We start from the raw sequence: 16,873 nt of genomic DNA, 5'->3' as shown, positions 1-16,873 counted from the left end.
CTTGTTCTAATTGCGCAGGTCCATCAGGCACGGAATGGCCACCTGTCCCCACACTAGTTATTTATAACCTCGTAGGACAGGCTGGACCTCAGAGAGGGAGCGTAGAAAGTAATAATAAAAAACCAAGGGACAACATTGATGGATCACCGGGTCAGAGACACAGAGGAGAGCCAAGGTGTTAGCAACATCCAATTGAGTGTAAATGGCCGTGGGTCATAAACAGGGTTAAGGGTTAAAAGGTGAAGAGCCTTAAGTGGAGCTATTCACACTAGATAAGCTTAATATAAACCAGGCCAATAGGGAGACGGAGGAGAGGTAATGACCTTCTTCAGAGGAGACCACGATCACATTACAACATCTACTTTAAAATGAGGAGACTGGGTGGGGCGGTTTATTTATCTCACCCTTATTTTAGCAGGTAAGTTGACTGAGGACACATTCTCATTTACAGCAATGACCTAAGGAATAGTTACAGGGAAGAAGAGGGGGGGGAGGAATGAGCCAATTGAAAACTGGGGATGATTCGGTGGCCAATTCAGTCTGCTCCCCACAGTCTTGGAGGCAGTAAGTATGTTTTAGGATGTGTGTGTGTACAGTACGCATAGATAATCATGTGTGTGTGTGTGTGTACAGTACGCATAGATAATCATGTGTGTGTGTGTGTGTACAGTACGCATAGATAATCATGTGTGTGTGTGTGTACAGTACGCATAGATAATCATGTGTGTGTGTGTGTGTGTACAGTACGCATAGATAATCATGTGTGTGTGTGTGTGTGTGTGTACAGTACGCATAGATAATCATGTGTGTATGTGTGTGTGTGTACAGTATGCATAGATAATCAAGTGTGTGTGTGTACAGTACGCATAGATAATCATGTGTGTGTGTGTGTGTGTACAGTACGCATAGATAATCATGTGTGTGTGTGTGTGTGTACAGTACGCATAGATAATCATGTGTGTGTGTGTGTGTGTGTGTGTGTACAGTACGCATAGATAATCATGTGTGTATGTGTGTGTGTGTACAGTATGCATAGATAATCAAGTGTGTGTGTGTGTGTGTATATAATATGTATGTCATTGGGTTATCAACACTTCATACTCTGACATATAATAGCAGCAGTAGAAAACACAAAGCCCAACAGAGAAGCTCACCAAATGATTTTTAAAGAAAGCAATTTACAGTAATAGTCCAGTGACTCTGTGGGGAAAAAGCCTCTGTGCATGTTTGACGGTCAAAGGGGTTTGTGTTTTACATTAACCAAAAGTGTTTAGGGTAGAGGTGACATAGGACACAACAGATATTACAGGCCCTATTTCCCCCTTAGGGCAGCGCCCTGTGTTCGTACAGATATCCACACACGCTGGGTCCCCTTGCTGTCCCCAGCCTGGGACCAGGAACCACTGGGCTCTCTCTCCATCTGCTGTGTGCAACACATTACCATCTGAAGGCACAAGCTGTGGTCTGGGATTCACATGCAGAACAGACAGACAGACCGACCAGAGGAGACTAGAGGAGATGCAGGATCAACAGACAGACAGACCAGAGGAGACTAGAGGAGATGCAGGATCAACAGACACAGCACCATCTGAAGACACAAGCAGTGGTCTGGGATTCACATGCAGAACAGACAGACTAGAGGAGATGCAGGATCAACAGACACAGCACAGTGTGAATGGAAGAGAACAAACACACTGACAGACAAGACAATGAAACCTAAGCATCTACAGATGTAGGATCTTCATTTGATCAGCCTGTTGCAGGAGAACTTTCCTGCAGTGCAGCATATTTAAAACTTGTAGTGTATTTCGAGGTTTAAAAAGGCTTCTGAAGTTTGTAATTTCCACTTTAAAATTTCAGACTTTAATTTTTTCCTTGTATCATGTATCAACCCCTAGAAAAATGTTGATACATTATAATCTACATAATAATTCATATTTGCTGTTGGATTATTTTCCTGCTGTAGAAAACTGTCTCAAATGAAGACCCTTCATCTGTAGCAGTCAGTAAGTCTGGGCATGCACCAAAACACAATGTCTGACTGACAGACAGACAGGTTACTAAACCCTAACCCTGTGAGTAGAGGACAGACACCAAGCCTGTACGTGTGTGTGTGTGTGTGTGTGTATCTTGGTCAGTGGTGATAATGTGACAATGACACCAGAGGGCAGAGAGAGATGCCAGAGTGATTCCTATAGGCTCCCCAAGCTCCACCTGGACTTCCTCTGATCTCCCCACTGAACCTCATTAAGCGGCTGATTGGATAAGCTCAGCCACATTGTCCTTGTCTTTCTAGAAACAGCAGGAGGACAACAGGATCCTGAACAACAACTAGACAAGTCAGGAACTAAGCCTACTGTACTTCAGCCAATCAAGTGATTTAGATGCCAAGTAATACCCCTGAGGTCAGGTGTAAAATGTAGTCTAGTGTTTGAGGTAATCATTGCACAGTGTGGATTAAAGTTGGCGGACAACATCTAATTGTTGCTGAGGATTTGTCAGCCTTTGACCAGGTTAATCTGTGGCTAAGCTACCGTACATCACTGTTTGGTGTAAGGCTACTGCATATATTACAAATGTACATCCTGATAGGAACTAACAGTCAGGTGACATGTACATCCTGATAGGAACTAACAGTCAGGTGACATGTACATCCTGATAGGAACCAACAGTCAGGTGAAATGTACATCCTGATAGGAACCAACAGTCAGGTGAAATGTACATCCTGATAGGAACTAACAGTCAGGTGAAATGTACATCCTGATAGGAACTAACAGTCAGGTGAAATGTACATCCTGATAGGAACTAACAGTCAGGTGAAATGTACATCCTGATAGGAACTAACAGTCAGGTGAAATGTATATCCTGATAGGAACCAACAGTCAGGTGAAATGTACATCCTGATAGGAACCAACAGTCAGGTGAAATGTACAGCCTGATAGGAACTAACAGTCAGGTGAAATGTACAGCCTGATAGGAACTAACAGTCAGGTGAAATGTACATCCTGATAGGAACTAACAGCCAGGTGAAATGTACATCCTGATAGGAACTAACAGCCAGGTGAAATGTACATCCTGATAGGAACTAACAGTCAGGTGAAATGTACATCCTGATAGGAACTAACAGTCAGGTGAAATGTACATCCTGATAGGAACTAACAGTCAGGTGAAATGTACATCCTGATAGGAACTAACAGTCAGGTGAAATGTACATCCTGATAGGAATTAACAGTCAGGTGAAATGTACATCCTGATAGGAACTAACAGTCAGGTGAAATGTACATCCTGATAGGATCTTTGAGGTGCTGCCTCGTTTGCATGTTGACAGAAATACAAACAGAAAAGAAACATAACAAAACCAAAAGTAACATGAACGAGGCGGAGAACAAAACAACATCAGCAGTTTTCCTCCCGACCAGAAAAACAATCTGCCACAGAACCGGATGGATTTTCTGCTGAGCTCAATTGACTGAGAAGTTGTCGGAGGTTTGCAATATTGGCTTTCCTCAGCCCAGCGGAACAATTTCCCAAGCCGAGCGAATAGCCAGTCGCTTTCTCCCTCAACTATAAGAGATAGGCCGTTAATGAAAAAACCTCACTACAATAAAACGGTCAAAGAAACGGAAAGAAAAAAGGACAGGAAAAAAAGGCAGAAGCCTGTTAAAGAAATAAACAGGATTTTCTCCGGATGAAATTTACGAGGAGCTCTGACAGAGACGACAGAAGCACAGCCTCTCTCTCCGTCAAGTCAAGGTTAGAGAAGTGATCAATATCACTATCTCAATAAAACAGTTCAATAACAGGAGATGAAGAGAGGAGGACTGAGAAGAGAAGGAGGAGGAGGACAGAGATGAGGAGGAGGAGGACAGAGAAGAGGAGGAGGAGAGGAGGACAGAGAAGAGAAGGAGGAGAGGAGGACAGAGAAGAGGAGGACAGAGAAGAGGAGGATGAGAGAAGGACAGAGAAGAGGAGGAGAGAAGGACAGAGAAGAGAAGGAGGAGAAGGACAGAGAAGGAGGAGATGAAGGGAGGAGGAGGAGGACAGAGAAGAGGAGGAGAGGAGGACAGAGAAGAGGAGGAGAGAAGGACAGAGAAGAGGAGGAGAGGAGGACAGAGCAGAGAAGGAGGAGAGGAGGACAGAGAAGAGAAGGAGGAGAGGAGGACAGAGAAGAGGAGGAGGAGAGAAGGACAGAGAAGAGGAGGAGGAGAGAAGGACAGAGAAGAGAAGGAGGAGAGAAGGACAGAGAAGAGAAGGAGGAGAGGAGGACAGAGAAGAGAAGGAGGAGAGGAGGACAGAGAAGAGAAGGAGGAGAGGAGGACAGAGAAGAGAAGGAGGAGAGGAGGACAGAGAAGAGAAGGAGGAGAGGAGGACAGAGAAGAGAAGGAGGAGAGGAGGACAGAGAAGAGGAGGAGGAGAGAAGGACAGAGAAGAGGAGGAGAGGAGGACAGAGAAGAGGAGGACAGAGAAGAGGAGGAGAGGAGGACAGAGAAGAGGAGGAGGAGAGAAGGACAGAGAAGAGGAGGAGGAGAGATGGACAGAGAAGGAGGAGAAGGACAGAGAAGAGAAGGAGGAGATGAAGGGAGGAGGAGGAGGACAGAGAAGAGGAGGAGGAGATGAAGGGAGGAGAGGGGGACAGAGAAGAGAAGGAGGAGATGAAGGGAGGAGAGAAGGAGGAGAGGAGGACAGAGAAGAGGAGGACAGAGAAGAGGAGGAGATGAAGGCAGGAGAGGAGGACATAGAAGAGAAGGAGGAGAGGAGGACAGAAGGAGGAGAGGAGGACAGAAAGAGAAGAGAAGGAGGAGAGGAGGACAGAGAAGAGAAGGAGAGTTATAAGGGGGGGAAGATTTGAGTGTGACGAACCAAATGCCCCCACTGTGACTGTGTGTGAGTGTGTGTGACTGTGTGTGAGTGTGTGAGTGTGTGTGTGTGTGTGTGTGTGTGTGTGTGTGTGTGTGTGTGTGTGTGTGTGTGTGTGTGTGTGTGTGTGTGTGTGTGTGTGTGTGTGTGTGTGTGTGTGTGTGTGTGTGTGTGTGTGTGTGTGTGTGTGTGGACAACACATCCGTCAGGTGATTTGGGAGGAGAGTCTTCTCTCCAGGTAACATGCTGTATGGTCCAGTGGGACAATCACTCTCATACCAGATCAATACCACATACGTTTGGCAACCTTCACATCGTAAAGAAAATACATAAATAAATTGAATCGCCACTCGCGCCCCAGACACTAACCAGCCTGATGGATTTCAGAGGGACACCAGAGATTAACAGACAGAGAGAGATCGAGAGAGACAGACAGACAGAGAGAGAAAGAGAGAGAGAGAGAGATCGATAGATATGGTGAGAAAAGGAGAACAGAGAAATAGGGTGAAAGAGAGAGAAAAAGAAAGAAAGAGAGAGTTAGTAGTTGTAAAAGTCTGGATTGTAACATGGATTGTATATGTGAGGGGGTGAGTGTACACTTTAATGAACTCAAGTGGTAACCCATGTCATGTTGTTGGACTGAACAGGCAGCAGTTAAAGGGCCAGGTTCTACCCTTCACTGAGAAGCCCACACTCCAACCATGGCTCTTCTCTCTACCCTTCACTGAGAAGCCCATACTCCAACCACGGCTCTTCTATCTACCCTTCACTGAGAAGCCCACACTCCAACCATGGCTATTCTCTCTACCCTTCACTGAGAAGCCCATACTCCAACCATGGCTATTCTCTCTACCCTTCACTGAGAAGCCCACACTCCAACCATGGCTATTCTCTCTACCCTTCACTGAGAAGCCCACACCCCAACCATGGCTCTTCTCTCTACCCTTCACTGAGAAGGCCACACTCCAACCACGGCTCTTCTCTCTACCCTTCACTGAGAAGCCCACACTCCAACAATGGCTCTTCTCTCTACCCTTCACTGAGAAGCCCACACTCCAACCATGGCTCTTCTCTCTACCCTTCACTGAGAAGCCCACACTCCAACCATGGCTCTTCTCTCTACTCTTCACTGAGAAGCCCACACTCCAACCATGGCTCTTCTCTCTACCCTTCACTGAGAAGCCCACACTCCAACCACGGCTCTTCTCTCAACACCATTCTAGTTGTTATTCCTACCAGTGTTGGCACGAAGGCCGACAGTAATGTACAGACAGGCACCTACTTGTACACGGTCCCTCCGTTTCCATGGCCAAGCTGCTCCTGGTATTGTATGTCTTGGCCATTGATCTATAGAGACACAAACAGAGATCAATACAAATAGGATAGGAGATAGAAGATAGAGATGTCAATGGAGATTTAGAAAGGGAGAGAGAGAGAGGGAGAGAGGAATGTTACTGGAGGCCATAAACAAGGAGACCAGCGTTCAGGTCATCCCAAGTTCAGAGAGGGAGAGAGAGAGAGAGAGGGAGAGAGAGAGAGGGAGAGAGAGAGGGAGAGGGAGATGTAAAGGGAAAGAGAGAGAGAGGGAAAGAGAGAGCGAGATCAATACAACATTTGCTGTCCAATTTCTAAAAGGACAATGGCGTGTAGGGGGGGTGGGGGAGGGAGGAGTGATGGAGAGTTTAATGATGATTTGTTTGCTGTCGTGGTTCCAGTCCTGTGTTGATAAAAGGTGTCAGAACGGGGTAATATAACATGGCCCCATGTGACATGGAGGAGAGGCTGGGGGAAAGTTTCCTCCTGTCAGACTGATGCGAGGAGGGGAGGGGGTGTGTTACAATTCACACACACACTGCATTTACTAGCCAAAAAAAGGTTATACTGCACGGAATAAAACTATCCCAGCTAGGTGTCCATCCAGCCATTATTCTAATATTCACACAAAACAACAGAGGTGTTTCCATCAAACTGACTTGTTGTGAATAAAACCGTTTGCATAATGACATAGTGCTTATAAAAAGCACTGTGACAAAACGGATTCAAATAAAACACACAGAAGTTCAATGTGCTTCCATCGCATTTTAAACGCTACTGATGGTTTTGCTATAAAAGTTTTTAGATGAATAGCAAACTTGTCCGATCTGGTCTTGGCACGTGCTCACTTGGCAGATAAAGTGATGTGGTCTTGGCATGTGCTCTCTTGGCAGATAAAGTGATCTGGTCTTGGCATGTGCCCACTTGGCAGATGAAGTGATCTGGTCTTGGCACGTGCTCACTTGGCAGATAAAGTGATCTGGTCTTGGCACGTGCTCACTTGGCAGATAAAGTGATCTGGTCTTGGCATGTGCTCACTTGGCAGATAAAGTGATCTGGTCTTGGCACGTGCTCACTTGGCAGATAAAGTGATCTGGTCTTGGCATGTGCTCACTTGGCAGATAAAGTGATCTGGTCTTGGCATGTGCTCTCTTGGCAGATAAAGTGATCTGGTCTTGGCATGTGCCTACTTGGCAGATAAAGTGATCTGGTCTTGGCATGTGCTCTCTTGGCAGATAAAGTGATCTGGTCTTGGCACGTGCTCTCTTGGCAGATAAAGTGGATAAGCTTCATGATGAGATTAAAGATCATTTTTATTTTTCAAATGGCAGCCAAGCACCATGATGTCACCAGCATAGCCTACAAATAATATCCTGGATAGGCCTATTTCCTGGAAATGTATATCCTGGATAGGCCTATTTCCTGGAAATGAATATCCCGGATTGGCCCATTTCCTGGAAATTAATATCCCGGATTGGCCCATTTCCTGGAAATTAATATCCCGGATTGGCCCATTTCCTGGAAATTAATATCCCGGATTGGCCCATTTCCTGGAAATGAATATCCCGGATTGGCCTATTTCCTGGAAATGAATATCCCGGATAGGCCTATTTCCTGGAAATGAATATCCCGGATTGGCCTATTTCCTGGAAATGAATATCCCGGATTGGCCTATTTCCTGGAAATGAATATCCCGGATTGGCCTATTTCCTGGAAATGAATATCCCGGATTGGCCCATTTCCTGGAAATGAATATCCCGGACTGGCCTATTTCCTGGAAATGAATATCCCGGATAGGCCTATTTCCTGGAAATGAATATCCCGGATAGGCCTATTTCCTGGAAATGAATATCCCGGATAGGCCTATTTCCTGGAAATGAATATCCCGGATAGGCCTATTTCCTGGAAATGAATATCCAGGATAGGCCTATTTCCTGGAAATGAATATCCAGGATAGGCCTATTTCCTGGAAATGAATATCCCGGATTGGCCTATTTCCTGGAAATGAATATCCAGGATAGGCCTATTTCCTGGAAATGAATATCCTGGATAGGCCTATTTCCTGGAAATGAATATCCTGGATAGGCCTATTTCCTGGAAATGAATATCCTGGATAGGCCTATTTCCTGGAAATGAATATCCTGGATAGGCCTATTTCCTGGAAATGAATATCCTGGATAGGCCTATTTCCTGGAAATGAATATCCTGGAAAGGCCTATTTCCTGGAAATTAGCATCAAGCTCATCACTGCACATTCACCACCTTGAGAAGTTCATCATAACTTATTTCACCTGTAGTCAAATAAACACTTCCTGCTTTTCCCCGTCGTAGCGGGAGGACAACACAGCACCACAACATGCTGTTGTTCTAGCAATACTGGAGCACAACAGCATCTCCACCAAAACATGAAGCAGAATCTATTTCACCCACTAAAATCATCCACTCTAGTCGAACGCATTTAGTTCTGTCGACATTTATGAAAGCTTACAGACAATTAGCTTTTTCCATCACACCTGTCGTGAGTGTTTTCATTAAGAGCCTGGTAATTCATACTCATAAAATGGTTGGATGGAAAAATGGTCCATGACAAATACAGCCTGTCTAAACCTGATACAAGTTCTGCTCTCCTTCAGGACAAAACACAACCCCGAGACATCCCAGTTTACCAGTGCTCTGTTGTGAGTGAGTACACCGCCTCAGTTCCAGCCTTTTTTATAAAGTCCATAGCCTAATAAAGACATGTCTTCAGCTGGCGCGACGCTTGTCACTTCATCAATACCTACAACAACCCCCCAATCCCCAACACCCTTCCCATTTAAACCCCATGACAGCTATCAGATAAATATGTATATCTCATAACCTGTATTAGATAGAGACGTCTGTTTGGGTGGATGGGGTGGAGGCTGGTCCTGGCTAGCAGGCTTGTCAATAGCCTGATTGTGTGGGCAGATGCTTGTTTGTGCTGCTGAGACCAGCATGATATCAAGTCAATGGCCTGCTGTCAAGGTTCATTTTGGCCAGGGGGAAAGGGACGAATGGGACTACACTGGGGGTTAAAAATGACCCAGCACCACCACCACCTCCTCCAATTCAGCCCCATTGATTGGGTTACATGGGAGGGGGGGTGAGATACTTGTCAGGTGTCAGAGAGAGAGAGAGAGAGAGAGAGGGAGAGAGAGAGAGAGAGAGAGAGAGAGAGAGAGGGGGCAGAAGGGGGGAGATACTTGTCAGGTGTCAGAGAGAGAGAGAGAGAGAGAGAGAGGGAGAGAGAGAGAGAGAGAGAGAGAGAGAGAGAGAGGGGGCAGGAGGGGCGGAGATACTTGTCAGGTGTCAGAGACAGAGACTGACAGAGAGACAGAGACAGACAGAGAGACAAAGAGAAAGAGGGAGAGAGAGACAGAGACAGAGAGACAGACAAAGATAGAGGGAGAGAGAGACAGAGAGAGAGAGAGAGAGAGGGGGTATGGCTCCATTAGACCAATGTGTTACAGGCGACATCGGGGAAGTGGCTGGGCTTAATTGTCTGCTTGACACACTTTGCCTGGCCTTACGTGTGTGTGTGGTGTGTGGTGTGGTGTGTGGTGTGTGTGTGTGTGTGTGTGTGTGTGTGTGTGTGTGTGTGTGTGTGTCCTAGGCAACAGCGCTCAGCTAAGACAATGAATATCTATCCAGTCGGTCAGGATAAAGATCTCACCCGGGGCAGGCGGTGAAACAGGAAGTGAGCAGCAGCTTTCAGAGGAAATCAATGACCAGCCACTCAGTAGCAGAGACATGACATGTCTCCTCCTACAATACCAGCCACTCACTAACAGGGACATGACATGTCTCCTCCTACAATACCAGCCACTCACTAACAGGGACATGACATGTCTCCTCCTACAATACCAGCCACTCACTAACAGGGACATGACATGTCTCCTCCTTCAGGACCAGCCACTCACTAACAGGGACATGATGTGTCTTCTATAACAGGACCAGCCACTCACTAACAGGGACATGATGTGTCTCCTCCTTCAGGACCAGACACTAACAGGGACATGATGTGTCTTCTATAACAGGACCAGCCACTCACTAACAGGGACATGATGTGTCTTCTATAACAGGACCAGCCACTCACTAACAGGGACATGATGTGTCTCCTCCTTCAGGACCAGACACTAACAGGGACATGATGTGTCTCCTCCTTCAGGACCAGCCACTCACTAAAAGAGACATGACATGTCTCCTCCTACAGGACCAGCCACTCAGTAGCAGGGACATGATGTGTCTCCTCCTACAGGACCAGCCACTCACTAACAGAGACATGATGTGTCTCCTCCTTCAGGACCAGCCACTCACTAACAGGGACATGATGTGTCTTCTATAACAGGACCAGACACTAACAGAGACATGATGTGTCTTCTATAACAGGACCAGACACTCTAACAGGAACGTGACGTGTTTTCTCCAACAGGATCTAACAGGGTGCAGGCCAAGGCCCGGGGGACAGCGCCTAGTGGGGACACGTGTGTGTTATTTCAGAAGGGGGAGAAATACAATACCTGTCCATTCGTCAAAATCTTCTTTAGCTCTGCGGATGACTTCTTTAGACTGGAACTGAAAAATGACAACATCTGGATTCAGTCAAAAGACACAGAGCAAAGGTGTAGTCTGCAGTACCAGTCAGAAGACACAGCCTATAGAGCAAAGGTGTAGTCTGCAGTACCAGTCAGAAGACAGCCTATAGAGCAAAGGTGTAGTCTGCAGCACCAGTCAAAAGACACAGCCTATAGAGCAAAGCTGTAGTCTGCAGTACCAGTCAAAAGACACAGCCTATAGAGCAAAGGTGTAGTCTGCAGTACCAGTCAAAAGTCTGGACACATCTACTCATTCTAAGGTTTTTCTTTATTTCTACTATTTTCTACATTGTAGAATAATAGTGAAGACATCAAAACTATGAAAATGTAGTAACCAAAATAAAGTGATGAAATTTATTTTAGATTCTTCAAAGTAGTCACCCTTTGCCTTTACGACAGCTTTGCGAACTCTTGGCATTCTCTCAACCAGCTTCACCTGGAATGCTTTTCCAACATTCTTGAAGGAGTTTCCACATATTCTGAGCACTTGTTGGCTGCTTTTCTTTCACTCTGCAGTCCAACGTATCCCAAACCATCTCAATTGGGTTGAGGTCGGGTGATTGTGGAGGCCAGGTCATCTGATGCAGCAATCCATCACTCTCCGTCTTGGTCAAATAGCCCTTACACAGCCTGGAGGTGTGTTGGGTTATTGTCCTGTTGAAAAACAAATGATAGTCCCACTAAACGCAAACCAGATGGGATGGCGAATCGCTGCAGAATGCTGTGGTAGACATACTGGTTAAGTGTGCCTTGAATTCTAAATGAATCACCGACAGTGTCACCGGCAAAGCACCCTCACACCTCCTCCTCCGTGCTTCATGGAGGGAACCACACATGTAGAGATCATCCGTTCACCTACTCTGCATCTCACAAAGACACGGCTGTTGGAACCAAAAATCTCAAATTTGGACTCATCAGACCAAAGGACAGATTTCCACCAGTCTAATGTCCATTGCTCATGTTTCTTGGCCCAAGCAAGCCTCTTCTTATTGGTGTCCTTTAGTAGTTGTTTCTTTGCAGCAATTCGACCATGAAGACCTGATTCACGCAGTCTCCTCTGAACAGTTGATGTTGAGATGTGTCTGTTACTTGAACTCTGTGAAGCATTTATTTGGGCTGCAATTTCTGAGAGTGGTAACTAATGAACTTATCCCCTGCAGCAGAGGTAACTCTGGGTCTTCCTTTCCTGTGGCGGTCCTCATCAGAGCCAGTTTCATCACAGCGCTTGATAGTTTTTGTGACAGCAATTGAAGAAACTTTCAAAGTTCTTGAAAATGTCCAGATTGACTGACCTTTATGTCTTAAAGTAATGATGGACTGTCATTTCTCTTTGCTTATTTGAGCTGTTCTTGCCAAAATATGGACTTGGTATTTTACCAAATAGGGCTATCTTCTGTACACCACCCCTACCTTTTCACAACACAACTGATTGGCTCAAACACATTGAGGAGGAAAGAAATTCCACAAATGAACTTAAGGCACACCTGTTAATTGAAATGCATTCCAGGTGACTACCTCATGAAGCTGGTTGAGAGAATGCCAAGAATGTGCAAAGCTGTAATTAAGGCAAAGGGTGGCTACTTTGAAGAATCTAAAATATATTTTGATTTATTTAACATATGATTCCATATGTGTTATTTCAGAGTGTTGATGTCTTCACTATTATTCTACAATGTAGAAAATAGTACAAATAAAGAAAAACCTTTGAATGAATAGTTGTGTCCAAACTTTTGACTGGTACTGTACATAGATACCAAGATATTCAAATACACTGTATATTTGTGCTTCTCAATCATATATCCATCCACCAATCCACTCATTCACCCACCCATCCACCCATTCACCCATCCATCCACCCACCCATCCATTCACCCACCCACCCACCCATTCACCCACCCACCGGCATTTACATACACTCCCCCATGCATCCATCCCTCCTCCATCCATCCCCAGGCAGTTGGGCCTTAACCGTCCAGACTCCTCACCTATTGTTGGGCATAGAGCCGACGGCGGCGGGGGAACAGTCATTGGGCCTTGTGTTCACCTGCGGCCAAAAGGAGACAGAGACAATAAGTTGGCAAGGCCAACAGCCAGCCAGCCAGGCAGCAAGCACACAGGCCTTCTAATGAACCCATTTACTGACTCAACACACTCTCTCTCTCTCTCTTTCTCTCAGTTCAAACTGAGGGTTAATTGACTTTTGTTAGAGAGAAAGAGAGAGAGAACGAGGGAGACGGGGATAGAGAGAGAGAGAGAGAGAGAGGAGAGAGAACGGGGGAGAGAGAGAGAGAGAGGAGAGAGAACGGGGAGAGAGAGGAGAGAGAACGGGGGAGAGAGAGAGAGAGAGAACGGGGGAGAGAGAGAGAGAGAGAGAGAACGGGGGAGAGAGAGAGAGAGAGAGAGAACGTGGGAGAGAGAGAGAGAGAGAACGGGGGAGAGAGAGAGAACGGGGGAGAGAGAGAGAACGGGGGAGAGAGAGAGAACGGGGGAGAGAGAGAGAGAGAGAACGGGGGAGAGAGAGAGAGAGAGAACGGGGGAGAGAGAGAGAGAGAGAGAGAGAAGGGGGGAGACAGAGAGAGAAGGGGGATAGAGAGAGAGAGAGAACGGGGGAGAGAGAGAGAGAGAGAACGAGGGAGAGAGAGAGGGAGAGAGAGAGGAGAGAGAACGGGGGAGAGAGAGAGAGAGAGAGGAGAGAGAACGAGGGAGACGGGGAGAGAGAGAGAGAGAGAACGGGGAGAGAGAGAGGAGAGAGAGGAGAGAGAACGAGGGAGAGAGAGAGAGAGAGAGGAGAGAGAACGAGGGAGACGGGGAGAGAGAGGAGAGAGAACGAGGGAGACGGGGAGAGAGAGAGAGGAGAGAGAACGAGGGAGACGGGGAGAGAGAGAGAGAGAGAGAGGAGAGAGAACGGGGAGAGAGAGAGGAGAGAGAACGAGGGAGACGGGGAGAGAGAGAGGAGAGAGAACGAGGGAGACGGGGAGAGAGAACGAGGGAGACGGGGAGAGAGAGAGATAGAGAGGAAGAGAGAGAGAGGAGAGAGAACGAGGGAGACGGGGAGAGAGAGAGAGAGGAGAGAGAGGAGAGAGAACGAGGGAGAGAGAGAGAGAGAGGAGAGAGAGGAGAGAGAACGAGGGAGAGGAGAGAGAGGAGAGAGAACGGGGAGAGAGAGAGAGAGGAGAGAGAGAACGAGGGAGAGAGAGAGAGAGGAGAGAGAACGAGGGAGACGGGGAGAGAGAGAGAGAGAGAGAAGAGAGAACGAGGGAGACGGGGAGAGAGAGGAGAGAGAACGAGGGAGACGGGGAGAGAGAACGAGGGAGACGGGGAGAGAGAGAGAGATAGAGAGGAAGAGAGAGAGAGAGGAGAGAGAACGAGGGAGACGGGGAGAGAGAGAGAAAGGAGAGAGAGGAGAGAGAACGAGGGAGAGAGAGAGAGGAGAGAGAACGGGGAGAGAGAGAGGAGAGAGGAGAGAGAACGGGGAGAGAGAGAGAGAGGAGAGAGAGGAGAGAGAACGAGGGAGAGAGAGGAGAGAGAACGAGGGAGAGAGAGAAGAGAGAACGAGGGAGACGGGGAGAGAGAGGAGAGAGAACGAGGGAGACGGGGAGAGAGAACGAGGGAGACGGGGAGAGAGAGAGATAAAGAGGAAGAGAGAGAGAGAGGAGAGAGAACGAGGGAGACGGGGAGAAAGAGAGAGAGGAGAGAGAACGAGGGAGACGGGGAGAGAGAGAACGAGGGAGACGGGGAGAGAGAGAGAGAGAGAAGAGAGAACGAGGGAGACGGGGAGAGAGAGGAGAGAGAACGAGGGAGACGGGGAGAGAGAGAGAGATAAAGAGGAAGAGAGAGAGAGAGGAGAGAGAACGAGGGAGACGGGGAGAAAGAGAGAGAGGAGAGAGAACGAGGGAGACGGGGAGAGAGAGAACGAGGGAGACGGGGAGAGAGAGAACGAGGGAGACGGGGAGAGAGAGAACGAGGGAGACGGGGAGAGAGAGAACGAGGGAGACGGGGAGAGAGAGAACGAGGGAGACGGGGAGAGAGAGAACGAGGGAGACGGGGAGAGAGAGAACGAGGGAGACGGGGAGAGAGAGAACGAGGGAGACGGGGAGAGAGAGAACGAGGGAGACGGGGAGAGAGAGAACGAGGGAGACGGGGAGAGAGAGAACGAGGGAGACGGGGAGAGAGAGAGATAGAGGAGAGAGAGAACGAGGGAGACGGGGAGAGAGAGAGATAGAGGAGAGAGAACGAGGGAGACGGAGAGAGAGAGAGGAGAGAGAACGAGGGAGACGGGGAGAGAGAGAGATAGAGGAGAGAGAACGAGGGAGACGGGGAGAGAGAGAGATAGCGGAGAGAGAACGAGGGAGAAGGGGAGAGAGAGAGATAGCGGAGAGAGAACGAGGGAGAAGGGGAGAGAGAACGAGAGAGACGGGGAGAGAGAGAGATAGAGGAGAGAGAACGAGGGAGACAGGGAGAGAGAGATAGAGGAGAGAGAGAGATAGAGAAGAGAGTAAGAAAGAGGGTGGCAGCGTGTGTAGTGGTGGTACAGAAATGAACATAATGACGACTATGGGAGGAGCATCGATGAAAAAACGTATTGAAAAACTCACATTAGGGGGAAAAGTACCATCTCTCTATGACATGTAATTCTGTCCAGCTCTGCATGGGTATGGCAGGGTTTTTACACCGAAGACCCAGCACACCCGGATTCAACCCAGGTTGAACAAAAGAGAAACAAGAGGGAAGACGGGGTGGTCGTTCTAAAAATAACTTGTTTAATTGAGGTCCACAGGTCACCGTGTTTGGTCCACTAAGGCAGGGATTCTCCCTTTAATTAGTGCCCAGAGAAGACCTGATTTAAATGTACAGTCTCTTGTTCCACCTCATTTTCTCAAGCCAATTCATTTGAGATGAAACATCATCACAGGGTTTCAACATCATCGAGGGAGAAACACACATTTGACCTTAAAAGAGATTCCCCATCAAAACGTTGTCAACAGGAACACTTGACGTATGTGTTAAAGAAAGGTATGGCGATATCAGCATTTCAAGGGAAGCCCAGCACTACGATTACAACAGAACGCAGTGTAGTCTTATTAGAATGGAACATGGATTTAAGAATGACCTAGAGAAAGGGTTGTCAGCTTGGTTAACCCACTTAAGACATTGTAATTAGCAGAAAGGTTTCAATAGCTAACATATGAGCAGAACACGGGGATGGAGTGTCTGGGGTGTTTCTGAATGGGGGTTCTGGGTAATGACCATTTCATGGTCGGGTGTAAAAGCCTTTCCTCCGTGGTGCTGCTTGACTTGACTTGGTCTAACCCTGCTCATCTTCAACATCCAATCAGATGTGTGAAAATTGAGGGGACCATGATGCTTTGGGGGCAGCTTAGAATATAATACCCTGCTCTTAGCCGCCCATCACAGAGTAACCAAATGAGTACTGGGAGCTGAGGAAGGAGAGAGAGAGACAGAGACAGAGACAGAGACAGAGAGAGAGAGAGAGAGAGAGAGAGAGAGAGAGAGAGAGAGAGAGACAGAAAGAGAGAGAATGTTAAAGAGGAGAGAATGAGAGAGAGAGAGAGAGAATGTTAAAGAGGAGAGAAGGAGAGAGAGAGAGAGAGAGAGAGAGAGAGAGAGAGAGAATGTTAAGGAGAGAGACAGAGAGAGACAGAGAGAATGTTAGAGTGAGAGAGAGAGAATGTTAAAGAGGAGAGAATGAGAGAGGAGAGAGAGAGAGATGGAGAAAAGAAAGAAAGGAATACAGCCAGACATCTACATATATAAATACAAAGCGGAGAGAGAGAGGGGGGGGGGGGGTGTGTGTGCGTGTGTGTGAGAAAGAGAACCTTGACTTCAATTGACATTTCAATAAGTGGAACACAGCGTTACCAATCCATTTCGCCCCAACTTTTCTCCTGAAACAATTATTGAGATGGGTACCTTCAGGCCATGTATGTTCCGGATCCCTGGAGTCTTGCCGGCTGAAACAGTAATTGACTAAATTTTAGAACACATCACAGGGCCATTTACAAATGGTGCTGAAAAGGAATCGTTTAAAAAGGCGAAATGAGGGTGAATCTGAAATTAGCTGTGCA

The 16,873-nt window shown here is 47.2% G+C and overlaps 1 protein-coding gene across 6 annotated transcripts in view; it reads right to left on the bottom strand.

Moving 5' to 3' along the window:
- map2k5 (mitogen-activated protein kinase kinase 5) overlaps window positions 1-16,873 on the bottom strand; it is a 104,535-nt gene that overhangs the window by 66,511 nt on the left and 21,151 nt on the right. For all 6 annotated transcript variants that reach the window (XM_055912958.1, XM_055912957.1, XM_055912962.1 and 3 more), the window contains 4 exons: window positions 16,719-16,759; window positions 12,773-12,831; window positions 10,713-10,767; window positions 6,140-6,204 (listed from right to left, as the gene is read on the bottom strand). In XM_055912958.1, coding sequence (XP_055768933.1) covers window positions 6,140-6,204; window positions 10,713-10,767; window positions 12,773-12,831; window positions 16,719-16,759 — 220 coding nt within the window. The remainder of the gene's footprint in view (window positions 1-6,139; window positions 6,205-10,712; window positions 10,768-12,772; window positions 12,832-16,718; window positions 16,760-16,873) is intronic.

The sequence above is a fragment of the Salvelinus fontinalis genome, unplaced genomic scaffold (assembly GCF_029448725.1).
Source record: "Salvelinus fontinalis isolate EN_2023a unplaced genomic scaffold, ASM2944872v1 scaffold_0233, whole genome shotgun sequence".
NCBI lineage: Eukaryota > Metazoa > Chordata > Actinopteri > Salmoniformes > Salmonidae > Salvelinus > Salvelinus fontinalis.
This window is presented reverse-complemented; position numbering and strand designations above follow the sequence as displayed.